Source organism: Fukomys damarensis, unplaced genomic scaffold (genome assembly GCF_012274545.1).
Source record: "Fukomys damarensis isolate Sample0158 unplaced genomic scaffold, DMR_v1.0_HiC HiC_scaffold_4, whole genome shotgun sequence".
In the NCBI taxonomy this organism is placed as follows: Eukaryota; Metazoa; Chordata; class Mammalia; order Rodentia; family Bathyergidae; genus Fukomys; species Fukomys damarensis.
Genome location: NW_022900916.1, coordinates 7,667,497 through 7,686,442, shown reverse-complemented (window position 1 = coordinate 7,686,442; position 18,946 = coordinate 7,667,497). Strand labels below are relative to the sequence as shown.

Sequence of the window (18,946 nt, the reverse complement as noted above, 5' to 3'; positions counted from 1 at the left end):
CACTTAACCCCACGTATATGAAGAGGTTAAGCAAACAAAGTTCTCCTCCGCCTTTGCTGGGTTGGTCCTGCTCAGGAACTCTAGAGACCCTGACTATGGAATTTTAAGATTGCCAAGCTAAAGAGTCTTAAAGCTAATGTTTATTTCTTGTTTAATAGTTTTCACAGTGTACAGACAGAATAAAAGACCTGGAGAAAAAATTTGTAAACCCTGTGGGTAAGAACAGAACTCGCCTCCTTCCAGGGAAAGATCTGACCCAAGAAGAAATGATCAAAAAATTAGATGAGGTAAACATCCTGCTTAAAATGGCGTCTCTTTACTCCTTGTCAACAGTTTCTTGGATGCCTGTTGACTGATTCATGTTGGGCTGACAGGCCTATCTTTGTAATTACAGCCACTTAGCCTTTTGATGTAATCTAGTAAATTCTCAGCTTGACTTGTCTACTTTCCAAAAGAAGTCAAAATCCAGTGGTTTCAAGAATCCCAAAGCACCTTTCTGTTTGGTCCAAAGGAGCACTTTTGCCTTCTTGAATGGGTGACTTGTTTTCCTGGTGGGATCATATCAGAACACGGCAGCGTGGAGAGCAGACAGAACTGGGAGAGCCGTGTCTATGGTGCGGGAAGAACTTGCAGAGCTCTCTGGAAGGGGCCGGGGCAGAGGAAGTGGGGCTCACTTTCCAGAGGTATTTAAGCCACTGAGGAGCCACTGTGTCCCACTGCAGGGGCTTGGGAGGGGCCAGCTAGCACTCTAAGTAGGAAAAGAAGTCCGGGCTTCCGATGACTTTTTTCTTCCCATTGAAATTGTTTTTGTCTGCAGCTGGAACTGCAGCTGGCCAAGAAGGAGGAGAAGTTACTGGAGAAGGATTTCATCTATGAACAGGTGTGCCGGCTCACAGACAGGCTATACAGCAAAACTGAGGCCTGCAAGCTGGACACACTGCACTTGGCCAAAAAGGTCAGCCTGGGAACCTGTGTGCTCTTCCCCGCTACTCTTAATATTGCCTTTCTTCTCCAGACTGCTGGACTTGTTGAGAAGCCCTGGAGAGATCAGGCATTAGGACAGAGAAACATAAAAGTGTACACAGGACTCTGAAAATTGTCCAAAACATGTTTCTCCATTGTTCTGTGAGAGTTCACTTCACAGTGAGAAACCCTATTCTCTTCCATGACAGAACAGAGGTCCACGTAGCAGGGTGCTCACTCAGCGATCACAGATGTCACCTTTGTTAAGCCACACATAATGTTAAATCCTTCCTAGCTCTTCCTGAGTAGAGGGTCCCACTCATCAGTGGCCTGAACTACTGCTCCCTCCAAAGCTTGGCCAGGACCCACGAATGGAGTGCACCCCAGAGAAAGGAACACTCCCTGCAATATCCAGGCTGACTGCACTGTAGGTGGGGCCACCACCCGGCACCGCTCCCGAGAAAGGCTGGGGACAGGGAGGCTTCCTCATGGAATGAGCCAAAGACACCCGCACAAGGACGTCGGAGCTGCGGGGACAGGACTGCAAGAAGCCACCCTGAAAGCAGCAGCCAATAGGATGGAGCTCGGTGATTCAGAGGCAGCAGGACCGGGGCAGCATGATGAGCAGGGACGGGACAGGTCACTCACCCTGCATCCGCTGTCCCCCAGAGCAGCCCGGAAGCCACCAAGCAATAGTGCACTACTCCCAAGCTAGGCCTGAGGGCAGGGACACAGGCGTGGGCACACTGTTCCCAGCAGATGAGGCTGTGGAGTGGGGGGCACCTACACCCCCACAGTGTGGCCTCTGGTGGGCAGCAGTAGTCCCATTCTTAGTTTCCCCAGTGCCTGGCATGTAACAGGCCCTAGAAGAACAAGTAAATGAGTAAAAACAGGCCTGTTCCGTTTTGGCACAGGAAATAGGAAGGGATAGTAAATTTCAGGCTCTTGTCACTGTTTTTAGCTGGACTTTTGCATTTCTGCTCTGATGACTTCCACTAATAAACTGATCAGACCAGGCGCAGTTGCAAAATTCACAACCTTTCCTCGTAAATAAGAAAGCTCATGAACATTGGCTGAGTTACCCACCCCACGTTTCTGAAAAAGTTGCCTGCCTGCCTTTTATGGAGAATTTCCCTTTCTCAGACGGAGGCACTTTGCACTGAGGGTGGATTTGTCCAAGCTGATGGCAGACTCTTTAGAAGGCACTCAACTTGCCAAAGAAATGCAAAGGTGACACTTTGTAGGAAGGCTCTCAGCACAGCCAGCTGAGGGACAAACTGATGAATGGTAAAATTAAGCCAGAACTTGGGCAGCAAGAGCACTCTTTCTCCTTTCCTTTTCCCCTCTTAATATATTTTTTTCTTTTCTCCTTTCCTTTCCTTGTCCTTTTTACACAGCCAGTGTTGGGCTCAATCCCCGCAGTCCCGTTCAGTTATTTCCCGTAAACTCCAACTTAGCCCTCCTTCCTGCCAGCAAGAATGCCCCCCTTACCACAGACACCCAGAAGTCTGCCATTTTCTTCAAGTCCCCGTGGAATGTGAGCATCGACTAAACCGTGGGCTCTTTACTTCTAGATGAACGGCTACCAAAGAAGGATCAAAAATGCTACAGAAAAGATGATGGCCCTCATTGCTGAGCTGTCCATGAAACAAGCCTTGACCATTGAACTCCAGAAAGAATCCAGGGAGAAGGAAGAATTCATTTTCTCTTGCAATTCCAGGATAGAAAAGGGTCTGCCACTCAATAAAGAGATTGAGACAAAATGGCTGAAGGCACTTCGAGATGAAGAGATGTACACCACGGCGGTGGCTGAGAAGTCCCGGGTAAGCTTTAGCTGCATACTGCCTTTGTCAAATGGGCCAGGAGGGGCTGTTTTCAGAGGCTCAATCCTCCCATGATAGCGGTTCACTCTCTTATCAGAATGCTCGGGGCCAGAGGGGTTGTGGATTTTCTCAGCTTTTGGAATACTGGCATACATGTGATATCTCTTGGGGATAGGACCCAGATCTAAACATGAAATTCATTCGTGCTTTGTATACACTGTATGCACATAGCCTGAAGGCCATTTTATACCATCATTCTAGTGCACCTATAGCTGAACTGCAGTTCATCTCACCCAGTGATCAGTGCTCAAAAGGATTAGGACTTTGGGGCATTTTGGATTTCAGGTTTGGGGATTAGGGATGCTCAACGCTCAATCGCCTATAAATGAGGAAATGTCCATTCTTCCACACATGTAGTCCTGGAGCCATTAGAAACTTGCTATTTAGAAAAGTGAAAGCCCAACAGTCCAAAGTGCCAGTGCGAGTTTAGTACCCCATTCTCCTGCCTATCGCCCTAAACTTTCAGTAGTTTAAGACTGGAATTAGGCCTCTCTCTCTTTCTCATCAAAGAGACTACTTGGGGATACAAGCAGACTGTCAAGCAAATGTGACTACTACCACTACTTACTTTTAAATTCGAGAAAAACAAGCATTCCAAATGTGCTCTGGAGAAATACCTGAGCACAGGGTCTGACTTGTGTCACAGACACAGAAATAGTACAACTTGATGACAAAGACTGCAGCTGGGCCCCACTGAGCAGTTCTGATAAACCCTCACCTGCAGCACCCGTGTGCCTGAGCAATGCAGCCCTTTCCTGGGGCTGGGCCCGGGGTGGGGACTGTCCATTCTCCTGTCCCTTTGGGGGAATCAGCCAGCACAGCCCAAGGCTGCTCAGACTCAGCTGTGTCTTCTGGGACCCAAGGCTGAAGTGACTTCAGCATGTTCAGGAAACTGAAAGGGAAACTCCTTCTTTGCTCCTAGGAGTTCTTAGAAGCCGAGAACCACCAGCTGCCCAACGGCATCTACACAACTGCGGAGCAGCGCCCGAATGCCTACATCCCCCAAGCAGACGCTACTCTGCCTTTGCCGAAACCGTACGGTGCTCTGGCTCCATTTAAGCCCAGCGAACCTGGAGCCAACATGAGGCACATAAGGAAACCTGTTATAAAGCCGATTGAGATCTGAGTGTATGAATCAGTCCAGGCTCCCGAGAGAGAGGATCCAACCGGGCTTCTTCATACCTATACCTGGGGAAAGGGAGTGCGACGCTTCTAACACTGCAGATAAGAGAGGGAGTTGTCCACAGAGTGCAGCAGTTTGCTGTGATAACCACCAGCTACTACCTTTGACATTGCATTCAGTAGGACATAGAATCGTCCTGCACTTATGTGAAAGCGTTCATCAGAATTGCTCCTGTAATTCCTTTCCACTCTACTGACAATTAGAAATATGTAGTGTGCAAAGTGCTGTCAAAGTGCAAAATAAATGTTCCATGAAGTACAGAAAGCACAAGGGTCTTTATTAAAGAAAAAACACATAGGGTTGCATGCGTGTGCTCTAAAAAGACAGAGTGACAATCTGAAAAGGGACTGTCCTGCGTGTTAAAAGGGTACAGCTTACTTTGCTGAGGAAAAAGTGGCCCTGGAAATCATGTTGGTAAAACTAAACCAGATAAAAAGCAGCAGGAAAGCTGGTCATTTCCAAAGTAACATTGATTACATTTGACAAGAATACTTTTGCTGTAAAAATGTTCATGCCTGATTTATCTTCCTTTTAAATTCAGCTATTTTACAATGCTATCTGAAAATAAATTCACTATCTTAAGCTCTCACATCAGGTTTTTAAAAAATCTCAAAATACTAGTAATTTTGCATGTGACAGACTTGAAAATGGGAACAATTCTGCTTTAATTGTATTGCATTTCACACAACTGATTTCCTAAATGAAATATTTTCTCATCGACATGATACACAAGTAGGTCTGAAAGCTGTGCTTTTGCACTCACTAATGTGCTGAAGCTCTTTCGTACTGGTAGCAGTTATGAATTTTATTTTACAACTCTGGGAATAAGAAATACTACATCCTTTAATTTTGCCAAATCAAACATTCTGTTCCAAGCCCCTATCCTGCCAAAGCAGAGCCAAATTTAACCTCATTCTCATTCTGTGAGTCCTGAATCTGTCGTAAAGGAACTAGGAACTATGTGGGAGTCCCTCTGATGGGTAACACTGTATAAGCTGTGGTTAACAAGAAATACTGCGTAAACACAGTTGCTGTATAGTGGGAATCAGTAACCTCTTCAGGGATTCAAAAACTAGGCACATAGGAAGTTTAAACAACATAAGCATGGAAACATTTAAATTCACAAAGGGATGGAGGCTAAAATAGTACAGAGTGCTATGGGTTGAAAGAAGGCAGGGTCACCATGTGCAGAAATGGCCTGGAATAAGATTAATAGACAAAAGTTGTGTTCAAGGCCCAGTGAGCTTCCTTGGCTGCACAGAATGTTCATCCTGTTAGGGTTGGGGTTTGGGAGAGTTGAATGTCATGGGGTTCAAATTTTATCATCTAACGAATGAATAGCAAGTTATTGAAGGGTTATGAGCCCTGTTCATCTCAAATATATATGTTCCATATATTGGGCCCTAAGAAGTGACAGAAACAATCCAAGTGTGAAATGAAAGAAAGCAGGAAATGAAAGAAAAGCCCTTATGAAGAGAAAGAATCAGCAACTCATTGCTGATTTGGCTCCAAGATTTCGAGTCAAACTGACTATGAAGTATTTTAACAAAAAGAGACATTCTAGAGGCAAGGGGCTTTATAGGCCACATTGGGGATTTTTAGAAAATAAGTTACATTATTGTACTAGCTAATCATTAAAATCTCACAAATGTGCTTGAGAGAAACAGTGTAATGGGAGAAAAGCAAAGGGTTATGGGCCAACCCTGCGGAGGTCCCAAAGGAATTACCATGGTGGGGTGGGGAGAAAAACAGTACACGAGGTAGTGAGGTGCCACCGGGCGCTTTTCGAGGAGAAAGTTCATGGGCTCAAAAGTCCTGAATGGAGTAAAAAGACTCGGTTTAAAAGCAGGAAGAGTCAGGCCCAGGCTTTCAGCATTTGGGTTTTTTTAATGACAAAATTTAACCAAAGTTTTATAAATATAAAAAAAAAAATTAAATACAGTTCCATCTGAACCATCGCAAAGACAAACCTTATTCTAATTACTGTATGTACAAATCGCTCACTATGTTGCAAGTTATTCTGTATCAGAGATAGCAGATTTGATTCAGTCCACATTTTTAGAAGAACTCTCTTTCCAGGTAATGCTCTTTATGCAACACTGACTTTTTCTGCTCATGCTATTTTCAGTGACATATCTGGTTTTTGCTGTCCTATGCACTCAGCATCCCACGACATTTTTAAAGGACGTTTTGTTTCAGAGTACGGTGGAAGCTAGCTTTTGGCCCACTGAGCCAGTCGAACAGCACTGCGCCTGCTGTTTCCCACCTGGGCCTGTCTGTCACTCCTCTGCGCTGGACTGCTCGTCAGCTGCTCAGAAGTGGAACGAGAGACAGCAGTTTTGTCCTGCCCAGACACGTACAAAACTAAAACTCAGATGATTGGACAGTATTTTCTGCTTTGTCCACTTTCAGATACTGCTACAGAATTCCCAAGAAGGGGAAGGTTCACGAGTGACATGAAAATGTTGGAAACCGATGGGACTGCACTGTCTCCTTTACAAGCCGAGAAGCACCGTGGTGTGCTTTAGAGCTGCTTCTTCCACAAATTCTGCATCCACATTGTCATGTCCTTCGAGGTCATTCAGAGCTGGGGGGAAGACAGAGGGGATGTGCTACCTTGGAGCCATGGAATATTTATAAGTTCGTTTCCCACCCCTTACTGCAATCACGAATATCTTACGTTTTAGTCAAACACATTCTGAGAATTTCGTTAACCTTCAGCTCCAAGGAAAGGCCTTCACGTTTGCAACCCTTTAAATCCTCTTAAAACTTCAAGGGCGATTAACCCTTTGGTAATTTACACAGCAAACCCGTGTCCCTAATGCAAATCGAATGCGCTCTAGACTTCTTTGTAAATAAGGGGCACACCTGGGGCAGGGCACACCTGCGGCGGGGCACACCTGGGGCGGGGCACAGTGCACGGATGTGGGAAGGGAGGAACTGACGTGCCCAGGGAGCACAACGAAAACCTTGTGAATTACCTTGAGTGGAAGACTCCAGTCTGGTCAGAATTTCAATCAAGTAGTTCAGAGGGAGGAAGTCTATGCTCAGTGATGACTTGTTGATCACAGAAGTCCAAGGCTAAAAGGGAAACCGCTTCTGGTATTAGTTGATTCTCCCAAGCAAGCCCACATTGGAATTGCTGTCTGCATGAATATATTAAAACAGGCACATAGGACGCAGAAAGCCTATAGTGGCTATGCATTGGCACAGACTCACCTGCTTCTTATAGTTCTTCAGCATTCTGGTCACGTGGTTCCGGGAAATGATGATGGAACTCACAGGATGATCCCAAAGTCGATAGATCTTCCGCCCAATGAGCTACCATGCAATTGAAAAATACACAGAGCAGACTGTATCTCACAGTGCATTAAATATACTCCAAATTTATGCACAATCTTGAAAGTACTATTCCACAGTAGCTTATTTCTATTCTAAGACTCTCGATGATTAACGATCCTTGGAGAAAGGCCAGGCTCCAATGAGGTGTGCTTCTGAATTTTGAATAAATACTCCCTGAAATGCCACCTTGAAGAAAGCAGTTTATACACTGATACCACTGACTTCTTTTTCTGAAATCAAATTTACCTGCTCTTCTTCAAAACTGGAGATGGGCATGCCAACGTGAGGTGATATTTTGACTGGAAACTAAAGGCTGAAGTCTTGTTTAATCAACTTCTCTGCCATGTCTTGCCTATGAAACTTTAATTCCCTAAGAGTGTGGGACTGGGGAGATCACGTTTGGACAGCAAACTAAATGCTCAGCAACCTTCCCCAGAGAGACGAAGCCGTAGAAAATTGGCTTAGTTCTCTATTTTTGCCTTTGCTTCAGTCAGCCTGTGAGGGAGGGACTGTTACAAAGCAAGACCATTAGGTCCAGGAAGACCACAGACGCCCCTGTGGGGGACAGTGACAGAGGTACAAACACTTATAGTCTGTAAACAGTGGACGTGGCTGCCCAGCTACTGAGGCTCAGCGACCTTGCTATGGAATTTCATATTTCATAGGATTTCTGCCTCTAAGAGCTAATATCCCCCACAAAAAAAGAGGACGGTGTTCCTTTGTAACTACTTCCCTTCATGTTTTTCATTGTTCCTCTGATCTACGGATGTTTTCACGCTGGCAGAAACATAGGATGAACTGGAGTTCCAGAACCTTCTGACCTCACCTGTATTGCAATTTCTTGTCAGTTCAAATGCCAAAAGCACGTTTCCCCTCTCCCTCCTCCTCAGACTCAGATATAAATAGTTCAGTTTCCTAAGAGGAGAACACAGCTAAGTGTTCTGTGGATAATTCTAATAAGAGGGAAAGCTGACAGGGGCGGGGACAGATGGGATTCTTGGAAATGGCTTGAAAGTAAAATGATTCAATGGATTTAGCTAAAAGCAAGTCATGCTCCTCTTACAAGAAACTGAAGGAGAACTGTGCCAAGGATTAGGGAAAATAAAATTCAGGGTTACCGGAGGAAGCCGGACAATGATGCTGAATTTTAGTTTTTCATTTTTCTCTGTATTGTCCAGATCTGCAAGAAAGTTGGGGATTGGAGGGAAGAAAACGAGAGAAAGAAAAAAAAAGTTATTGTAATCTAGCATATTTCTACAACTATAACTTAGTATAATTTAGTACAATTGTCTTATGTATTTTATAGTTTTTGGCCTATTAGTCTGGCTGTTAATCTGAATTTATAATAATTTGATAAAGATTGATAAATGAATCTGATACTGGCAAAAAAATTTTAAGGGGGTGGAGAAGGGCACAAAAACAATTGAGATGTGTTATGTACGTGTACCAATTCCCCATAAAAATTAACAATTATTTTTAAAAAAGGGATTGGCAAGAAAGAAAAATACCTACCTACTTTAATACTTCACAAATTCTTAATATGTAAGTGGTTGCTCTTGGTAATGCATTTTCCAACCTTATATCCTCAAGCTAATCTAACAACACTTTAAAAATTTTTAGTTGGTGCCTGAATAAAAAGGGACTTTTTTATAACACACGACATCAGTCATACAAAGTAGTTTTATTGACTAACTTAAAGCATTAGCTACTTTGAGAAATGATAAACACTTCAGTCTATATTAACAAGCTTCACCTGTCAATGCACTGCAGCTGAATGACCACTGATAACAGGACGGACCTATGGAAGGTCAAATTCAGAGTATTACATTGTCATTGGGTTTGTTCCCCCCCCCTCATTGAGTTTATTGGTACACTTTAGGTATACAGTACAGTTACATTCATTATTGGGATCTTGTACCTTTACATGACAGGTCTTGGTTCTCATTTTTTCCCCTTGTCTCTGCCCTCCCTTCACCCCTCCTCCCCTCCCCCTTTACAAACACTTCATGTCCATGTTTGCATTTTCTCATATTTTTTTCTTTTCCCTTATTCCCCTACCCTTCCCACTTTCCCTACTCCTTTAGCCCCTTTCTTCCTATTTCACATTGTCCATTATGTCACTAGGATCTTATGTACTCTTATAGTTTATTCACACCAGAGAAACTATTCGGTATTTACACGTGTGACTTATTTATTTCACTTAGGAGTCACTGGGTTTTCTTGCATTTTGAGTCTGACTCTGAGATGATGGAGTTAATAAGCTGAAAATAAGCCATTTTTGTGACACTTTCTTGAGAAACAAGCCAAACCCTAACCCTCAAGTACGGAAAAGGAATCTAGCAGCTGTGTGGATCCACAAACCCCCGGGATGCAGGCAGGGTTAAGGCCCTCTCTGCTGGCCCAGAGCAAGGTTCTGAAATGGACTGCTCTCAACGGCACCAGCGGCGTCACTTCTGGGGCGCGGGGCGCAGTGGGAACAACGATGTCCATGTTCACGAGGGAAGATGGCAGGTTCTCTGCAGGAACCCTTCTGAGTGCCGCCGGGCCCGGGTGACTACACACATCTCACCCCAGAGAGCCGGGCTGGAGAACACAGAGCCTCTTACCCTTCAGGAGCCTCGTGACTGCCGTTTCGGTGAGAAACAGCACTCCATTGTCGATGTAATGCAGCAGGCTGTGCAGAGGGAGACAGTGGACCCCAAGGATGGTGTGCAGGGTGTGAAAACCTAGGGCGAGTGACCAGAGAGACGAGGTCAGCCAGCATCTCCAGTAGCCCAGAGAGAGTGACTCAGATCATGCTAATAAGCACCTTGCTCAAGACTGGGTGCCTGGATCAAAGCCCCTATGCACAAGTTCCAAGTTTCTTTCTCTGCATGATTACAGCTTAGCACCGTGCTGGTGGTGGGTAAGTTACCAATAAGTCTATATTTCCTTGTCCTTGAGTCCCTTCCCAGGCAAAACAAGGGCAAGGCCTGCTCAGTGGAAAGTTTTACAATCTAACACATGTCAGTCCTACAGCGAGATCGAGAAAGAGAAAAGAGCTTCAAGCTCCATCAATCCAGAGTAACAGGTTATTGAGATGGGGACCATTTGCTGATGGGAACAAGGAGGCATTGGAAACAGTTTATACACCTCTTCTCTGGTCATTCACTTGATGAAAGGTTTTGCATTCTACTTGGACCAAATTATAGAAACAAAAGAATGAAAATAACAACCAGGTATGGTGGCACACAGCTGTAAACCCAGAACTTCGGGGGGCTGAGGCAGGAGGATTGCAGAGTCAAGCCCAGCCTAGACTATTAGTGAGATCCTGTCCCAAAAAATAAAAAAGGGCTGAGGACGTAGCTCAGAGTGAAGGCCCTGGGTTCAGTGTACATAAATGGCTGGTTAGCAAATCTACTGGAACTTGGTAGGGATGTAGGTCCTCTCTCCAGGCTGTCTCACAGAAGGGCTACCCAAATACAGTTCGCAAAAACCCAGAGTCCCAAGCACACTGTTAACGACAAGGGATCAACACGGGACACATGATGAGAACTGCAGAATAGACAGAATCGGAAAAGATGTCTCCGGAACAACAGCACTGGAGGGGAGGCTGCCAGAGTAGACGCAGCTCCCAGGGGTAGAAATGAGGTGAGAAAACACTGAGCGAAGTCAGCAGGGAAGGCCATACTCGGCAGAGCGGGGCCACTTACCAACAGCAGTAACTAAGCATTTCTGATGAGGGGCCAATCCGATCATCACAAAACAAATGCACGTTTTAAAATGTGCTGTGGTACCAGTGTCTCTGACAGCGGCTAGATGCTGAGTGACAGCACGGAGTTTACTTAGGAAACTTCCGGCAGGCATTCGAAGCTTTTGAGCAGGATAGAAGGAGGGTTTGAGTTTTACTTTCAGATACTCATACAATAGACAAAGAATGCATGCAGGAGCCATTTGCCAACGGCGGGATGGAGACCCATAGGGAGTGAGGAGGGCAGGGGAACAGAGGCCCGCGAGCCTACAGCCTGGCGCCCAATCAGTATGGGCTGAAGAGGATCCACAGCCGCTCCTGGGAACGCTGTTGGCAGCGCGCAGGGCCCAGATTCAGAGACCTCGTGCATTTCCTCTCTGCGCAGATGGGTCATGAGCAGTGGCCAGGCCTCAGGCCTGGCAACCTGAGGGTCCTATGAGGCGTGACTGTGCCACGGCAGATGTTAACCGGCCCGCAATGGGGTGAACGCCCTAGCTTTCCTGGAGCCAAACAGAAACTGGGACGTTACTGGCTAGCCAACAGCATGACATCTTTGAAATGGACTTGGAAATTCTTCCCCAAATTATAAAAAAGTTACAAAATGATTTCTGAAGAAAAATCCATGCTAAATTGCTGACATTACTCATTTCCTGGATTTGTAATTCATTCCCCAGCCCGGGGTGCGTGGCCTAAAGGTCCCTGATGGCCCTTCGGCCTCTGCCGTCCCTGGAGCACTGTCCCAAGTTCAGTGGCCTCAGCCTCCCTCTCTGGCAGCTCTCGGCGTGTGGGCAAACAGCCTGACGGAGACGAGCTTCAGTCCTCGTCCCGCAGCCCTCAGCCTCGTCTAGAAGAAAAGGAAACGCAGAACCTTCTACACTGCAGATGTTCTGTTTCCAAACCATGGCTTCCCTGTTGTGATCCTCATTCCTTCTCATCTTTAACCAGTTCCGCTTACAAGTTTCTGACACTTGGAACTCAGTGTCACTAGTGCAGTCGGCTTGCTACAGACATAAACCCCCGCATTGATGCACACACACGTGCACACGCAGATCCTGCGTCACTTCACCCTTCCGCTTGTGTCTTGTGAGTGAAACATTTAAGAGAAACCGGCCTTCCTCACCTGACCCACAGACGGGTCTACTAATAACGCTGGTCACTATGGACAACATCTGCCCACGTTTCCCCCGCTTATGCCTATGAGGGAAGGTGAGTGGTGTAGAAAGTAGGCTTTCATGATCGCCCAGGCATAGTAATAGCCCCCAGGGACTCGGTTCATTTGTTTTCATAAAGAGTTTGAGCAGGCTGGGGATTTAGCTCAGTGGCCCATGCCTGCCTTGCAAGCACAAGATCCTGAGTTTGATCCCCAGTACCACAAAAGCGAAAGAGGAAAAAAAAAAAGAGCTTGAGCATCTATGGAAGGCAAACCTCAGTCAGTCAGGCAATGCCCCTACTGAGTCCAACAGTCATGAACTTAAGCCATATCTGCATTTCATAAAATCCCTTCACTCTTTCTAGGGACACCTCACTTTTCCCATTCTCTTGGGATCTTTTTTTCAAATTTTTATTCTATTAGCGCCTGTGTGTAGTACATAATGTTCACATTCCTTGGGAGAAGTTGGTCCATGTATAAAACACACCCCAGTTCCTCTTTACATCCCATATCCTGCCCTCCCTCCCCATCCACCCTTTGATCCCTTTGCTTTTTTCTGTCCATGCTTATAGACCACATCCACATCCTGTGTGGGGTGGTACATGCAATAACACATCCCAGTTCCTTATTCAGCACAAGGTCCCGAGTTCAATCCCCAGTACCAAAAAAAAAAAAAGAGAAACCATGTGACATTTAAGTTTGTGTATTTAATATTATGGTCTCAAGGTGCACTCATTTTCCTACAAATGACTCAAAAGTATCCTCCTTTATGGCAAAGTGGTCTCTACTGCGTGTAAATACCACATTTTACTTGTCCACTCATCTGTTGATGGACATACAGGCTGCTTCCAGGATTTGGCTTTTATGAACTGTGCTGCTATAAACATGGGTGTGCATGAATCACTGTAATATGCTTATATTAACTCTTGGGAAGGCACCTAGGAGGGGATAGCTGGGTCAAATGGAATTTCTAGTTTTAGTTTTTTGAGGAATCTCCACACAGATTGCCATAATGCCTGTACTAGCTTATACTCCCACCAACAGTATAGAAAGATTCCTTTCTCCCCACAGCCTTGCCAGCATTTGTTATTTGATTTCTTTTTTTCTTTTTGTACCAGGGATGGAACTCGGGTCCTTACACTTGCAAGGCAGACAGTGGAACTACTGAGCTAAATCCCCAGCCCTGGTATTTGATTTCTTAATGGTGGCCATTCTTTCTGGGATAAGATGGAATCTCAGTGTTGTTTTAATTCGCATTTCTCTGATGACTGGCAGTGTGGAGCATATCTACATGTATTTACTGACCACTTGTACTTCTGAGAAGTGTATCCTCATTTCACTTGCATATTTTTTGATTAGGCCTTTCATTTGGGGATCTAAACTTTTTTGGAGTTCTTTATATATTCTAGATATGAGTCCTCTATTTGAGGAATCTCTGGCAAAAAAATTTTTTTCCATTCTGTAGGTTGTCATTTTACTGTGTTGGTTGTTTCTCTTGCTGTGCAAAAGCTTTTTATTTTGATACGTGTTGGGATTGTTGAAAACCACCCATTCCCAAGAGAGCAGACATCTGGCCTCTGAGCAGATGTCTTCATCATGCTAGCCGTGAAAGAATAAATTTACAGTGGGTGATGCTGAGAAAGCTAGAAAGTCTTTGTTCAAAGTGTGTCCAGGGCCACTGGTGGGGGGATGACAGGGGCAGCACCAGATCTGTGCAGGCAGAGGACAGGTCCGGCTGCTGGATTCCCGTCCACAGATGCCAATAGGAATGGGTATTGCCCTGGTGAGGGGACAGTGACGGGGGCTGGGAGGAGCCCACAGACACCTGCTGGAACTGTGGCGTCTTGGCATGAGCAAGGATGGAGAGAGGGCAGCCCAAGTAGCTCACTCTTCAAAGCCACGAATGGCTAAACATCACTGCATTTTCCATTACAAAACAGACATCTCTCATGGCTCTTTATGTGTGCTGTAACTTCATGAATCGCATATACCAGAATTCAGAGAGTGAATGACAGATTATTTTTGTTGGAAGTCCTGATTTAAATAAAATTGGCTTGTAGTTAAATGAATAGAATCTTTTTACAAATTTTGATAGTAATGTCAGTTGAGTAGATCCCGCTTTCCGTTCTGAAGATACAGTTGGAATTGATTAGTAATGTTCCACTTTTCACAAGGATGGGGAGGACATCTCAAACCTTATCAGGGAGTGGCTTTATATTTAGGTCATATAACTGGTCATGTGACTGTGTTCTAAAACCTGGCGAAGCTTTATTGTCTCAGAGCAAAACAAGAGCCACCCACGTTCCAATGCCTGTCAAAGGCAACGGTTGAAGATAAAGAGGCAATGTCTATTTTATATTTACATTTTAGCTATTGCAATTTAATTAGAATTCCTGTATCTAAAATGCTGCCTTTCACTTACTGAAAGGCATGTTAGTGTGATGCATTCATAACACCAAATAAAGAAAATTTAACACTTCTCACGTTTTATCTGTAAGTCCGGATGCCTTTAAAAGTCAGCATCACACAACAGCAAATTACTTCTTTGCTAAGTCAGACTAAGTTATGATTCAGGATAGACTTTAAACAGCAATTCAGAACAAACCTGAGAAGCTCTACTGTTGCTCATGTGATTGGTAGTGGTGCTTCTTGTTAGCTCATCAGATTAAACTGGAGAATCACAAATTTGTGAATTTTGAAACCATACAATTTAAGATAATTGAAAACAAAATCAAAAATCATGAAAAAATAAGTAAAACAAAACTATATATACACATTCCCTTCATGAAGGTGACTTTGATGAGATATTAGTTTGTACTTCTCAGAGTAGCTGTTACAAAAATACCCTAACTGATATATATTTGTTTAGTGAAAGCTGGCAAAAAGTTGAACATTCATTAGAACTTATATATAACAATCATGCAAATACTGGGAACCAATGCTCAATATTCAATGAGGGTGTCAAGCACACACAAAGGAGGGCCAGGGATTTTAGCTCAGTGGTGCCAAGCCTGCCTGACAAGTTGCACGGTCCTGAGCTCGATCCTCGGTACCAAAAAACACACAAAAGACTACACAAAGGAGAAAGGATCATCTCTTTGAAAAATAGTTCTAGGAAAATTAGATACCCACACGGAAATGAATGAAATGGCACATTTATCTTCACCGTAGTCAAAAGCAACTCAAAATGGGTTAAAAACCTAGTTCTAAGACCTAAAACCATAAAACTCCTAAAAGAAAACCTAAGAATTTTCATGACATTGTTTTTGGCATTTTTTTTCTTGAATGTTACATCAAAATCATAAGTAACAAAAGCAAAAATATACAAGTGAACTACATCAAACTGAAACACTTCTGCACAGCAAGGGAAGTAAGAGCAAAAAGGCAGCCTACAAAATGGGAGAAGATGTTTTCACATGTGTCTGGAATGTGTTAATATCTAGAACATATATATATTTATTTAAAACAAACTCTATAGCAAGGCAACAATCCAATGAAAAAAACGGAGGACTTGAATAGATATTTTTCCAAAGGAGACAATAAATGGCCAACAATTCTATGAAAAGATGCTCAGTACCAATCATCAGCAAAATGCAAATGATAACTACAGTGAGGGATTTCCTCACCCCTCTCAGAGAAGCTATAAGACAAAAATAAGTTTGGATAAGAATGGGGGAAAACTGGAACCCTTATATGCTGTTGATGGGAATATAAAATGGTGGGGCCACTGTGAAAACCAGTATGAAATTCCTCAAAAAGTATTAAAAATACAATTACCATATGATCCAGTAATTCCACTTTTGAGCATATAGCCAAAAGAATTGAAATGGGGATTTTCCAGAGAACTATGCATTCTTGTGTTCATTCCAGCCTTATTCACAACAGCCAAGATATACAAACAACATAAATGTCCACCGCAGATGAATGCATAAAGAAAAAGTAGAATATACATACAAAGGAATATTACTTAGCCTTTAAAAAGGAAATTCTGCCAAAGTGAACAACACGGATGAACCTGGAGGCCATCATGCCAGGTGAAATAAGCCAGTTACATAAGGGCAGGTACTGCATGATTTCTACTTATTTATATGAAGTATCTGAAATAGTTAAACTCAGAAATAGAACAGAAAGAGGTTGCCAGGGGCTGGGGAAAGGGCAAAGGTGGGATGTTGCTGATCAGCCCCTATAAAAAGTTTTGGATACACAAGATGATAGAGTTCTAGAAATCTACTACACAACATGGTGCCTACAGTTAATGTAGTGTGCACTCAAAAATGTATCAAGAGGGTAGGTCTTATGTTAAAAACTCTTGCTGTAAAATAATAACACAAGGCGGATGGTTTACAGCACTGACTCAGTCGTGTCTCGAAATCCAGGGGAGATTTTTAGCTTTCAAGCACCTGAGAATGAGCTCATTTCCCAGCAAAACGAGACCCACTTCCTCCTCAGCATCACCTTCAGACACCTGATCAGACAAACTAGACCTGGAGACATCAGAGAAAGGGCTCTCGGATGAGCCCCACTGGTGCAACACTGTCGGGGCCCTGACGATCACGGTCAAGAGTCATCACTGGGTCAGGTGTGGGCAGTGGAGACCAAGCTCAAGGCCACACCCAGGGCCACCATGCAGTTCATAACGTGCTAACAGCCGGGGTCCGCATGAAGTAGCAAGAGCAGATCTGTGACAGTGAGGGACCAAGACTTACCGGGAGGCAGAGGTAAAAACAAACTGCTGGTCGCTTCCAAGATCCTGGTCATGAGGTGAAAGACTGCAAATTCAGCAGCGCTGCCACGGCCGTCACTGGGTAAAAACGACAAAGTGGCACGTCAGTCGTTTGTCCCAAGCAGTGGCCCGAGCTGTGCACACACAGACTCGTCTGTCATTACATGCTGTGGCCTAGAGAAAGCCACCTGAATGTGGCAGTGACCGTCAGCCCAAGGCCCAGAACCTGCGGACAGCAGCCTTGTAGGTTGGAAACTGTTAACTGAAATTCCGCCGGGCAGTGCTGGGCTCCTGTGTTGAGTCTGTCACCCATGTGCCAGGGTAGAGGGCGGCTGAGCATAAGGTTGCAACAGGCAGTGCTGCTGCTGGTGAGAATCATTTGAACCAGGACATTTCTAGGGCTTTGCTAGAACAGCATTGCTGGCTCTTTGTACCCCATAATAAAGGACAGTGGAAAATACTTGCGTACAGTCGGAGAGCCCAAGAGTCGAGATTGTGCTTCCTCCAACTGGTTTCCAGTATGCAGCAAATGAGGTGCAGCTGCAGGGGAAAGACAGTCTGTAAACTGCTGCCCACCCGCCTCCTGCACGGCCCCTCCAGCTGGCTGTGCCCAGAAACACAACTGCCCTTTCTGAGGTCAGCCAGCAGCACCAGAGTCCAGAGTGGGAAGACGGAAAATGTGCCTGGAGCTTAACAGAGTACACTCTGTCTGCTGGGCTGCTGACTCCAGCTCCCCTCTGCAGACCCGCACCCATCAGGAGGCCAACGCCAGGGCTGCTACGATGCAAGGGCCAAGAGCAGGCAGCAGACAGAGCCCACGCTCGGAGTAAGGGTGATGTCAAGTCCGGCTTCTGGGCTTCCCTAGTCATGTGACCCTCTCAAGGTACCGATCTCCCCAAACCTCAGTGTCCTCAGCTGCCAAATGAGGGAGGGTCCTGGATGGGGCTGCCTGAGAGAACTCGAGCACACTGCTCGGAACTAGGGGCTCAGCCCATCATCACAGAGATCGACCCAAGGAGGTGGCTTTCCCTGCCTCAGAGCTGCTTTCAGAAGCCCATTGTGATCCCCACCCTCTCTCAGCTGCTCAGAAGTCTCTGCCAAGCTATGGGCCCTGAATCCACGCACTGCACCTACGGGCCGAGAATGGAGCAGAGCAGAACGGGTCCCCCGGTGCGCAGGGGACACCATCCTCAGGCTCGGGAGCAGCTTCCTGGCGTGTATTTTAGCGTACACCCAGCCACATCTCCCACTCCCGTGCTGCTGAACAGGTCAGAGGGCCTCAGTCAGGGACACTGGGTTCTGAGCCTACACATGTATCATATCTGTGCCTAGTCACTCCAGGTGCTGTTCACACAGACCAGTGCTGAAATGCTGATGGAGCCAGGTACTCCGCGAGGCTGAAGCAAGAAGATCACAAGTTTAAACCTAGCCCGGACATCTTAGTGACTCAGTGAGACCCTATCTCAAAATTTTTAAGTCTTCAAAAAGGGTTGGGGATAATATAGCTCAGCGTAGAAGCCTTGGGTTCAATCCCTCGTACACCACCAAAGAGCAAAAGAAAATGACAGAGAAGAATGCTGCTTGAAAGAAAATCATTCTTGATGCTTTGAAAGGTGAAATTTTTTTTTTCAGTTTTCCGACAATCTTTTTACTTTGACAAAGAATGTAACAATCTTTCCAAAGAGTAAACAATTTCTAAGTGTTAGCACCTTTGGTTAGAACAGGCTGGGAGGTGGTTACAGAACAACTCACACTCCTCAAAAATTAAAACTGGAAACTCCATTTGATCCAGACCTTCTAGAAATCTTGCCAAAAGAGGTAATGACATTATATTACAGTGATGCATGCATGACCGTGTTTACAGCAGCACAACTCATAATTGCTAAATCTTGGAGGGATCCTGAGTGTCCATCAACAGATGAAGGGGTAAAGAAAATGTGGTATTTACACATAATGGAGTACCTCTACCATA

General features: G+C 45.0%; 2 protein-coding genes across 10 annotated transcripts in view; one reads left to right on the top strand and one right to left on the bottom strand.

Annotated features, from left to right (window-relative positions):
• The window catches only part of Ccdc146 (coiled-coil domain containing 146), a 166,510-nt gene extending 162,231 nt beyond the window's left edge, over nt 1-4,279 (top strand). For all 5 annotated transcript variants that reach the window (XM_033756564.1, XM_010636934.2, XM_010636927.2 and 2 more), the window contains 4 exons: nt 159-287; nt 818-955; nt 2,538-2,786; nt 3,769-4,279. In XM_033756564.1, coding sequence (XP_033612455.1) covers nt 159-287; nt 818-955; nt 2,538-2,786; nt 3,769-3,972 — 720 coding nt within the window. In that variant the 3' untranslated portion in view covers nt 3,973-4,279. The remainder of the gene's footprint in view (nt 1-158; nt 288-817; nt 956-2,537; nt 2,787-3,768) is intronic.
• A 478-nt stretch (nt 4,280-4,757) lies between these two features.
• The window catches only part of Gsap (gamma-secretase activating protein), a 74,834-nt gene continuing 60,645 nt past the window's right edge, over nt 4,758-18,946 (bottom strand). For 2 of the 5 annotated variants that reach the window (XM_033756595.1, XM_033756596.1), the window contains 7 exons: nt 17,444-17,514; nt 16,958-17,052; nt 9,978-10,097; nt 8,490-8,551; nt 7,249-7,350; nt 7,011-7,110; nt 4,758-6,616 (listed from right to left, as the gene is read on the bottom strand). In XM_033756595.1, coding sequence (XP_033612486.1) covers nt 6,525-6,616; nt 7,011-7,110; nt 7,249-7,350; nt 8,490-8,551; nt 9,978-10,097; nt 16,958-17,052; nt 17,444-17,514 — 642 coding nt within the window. In that variant the 3' untranslated portion in view covers nt 4,758-6,524. Of the gene's footprint in view, nt 6,617-7,010; nt 7,111-7,248; nt 7,351-8,489; nt 8,552-9,977; nt 10,098-16,957; nt 17,053-17,439; nt 17,515-18,946 lie in introns of those variants that run through there. The other 3 variants (XM_033756590.1, XM_033756593.1, XM_033756597.1) reach the window with 3 other exon arrangements.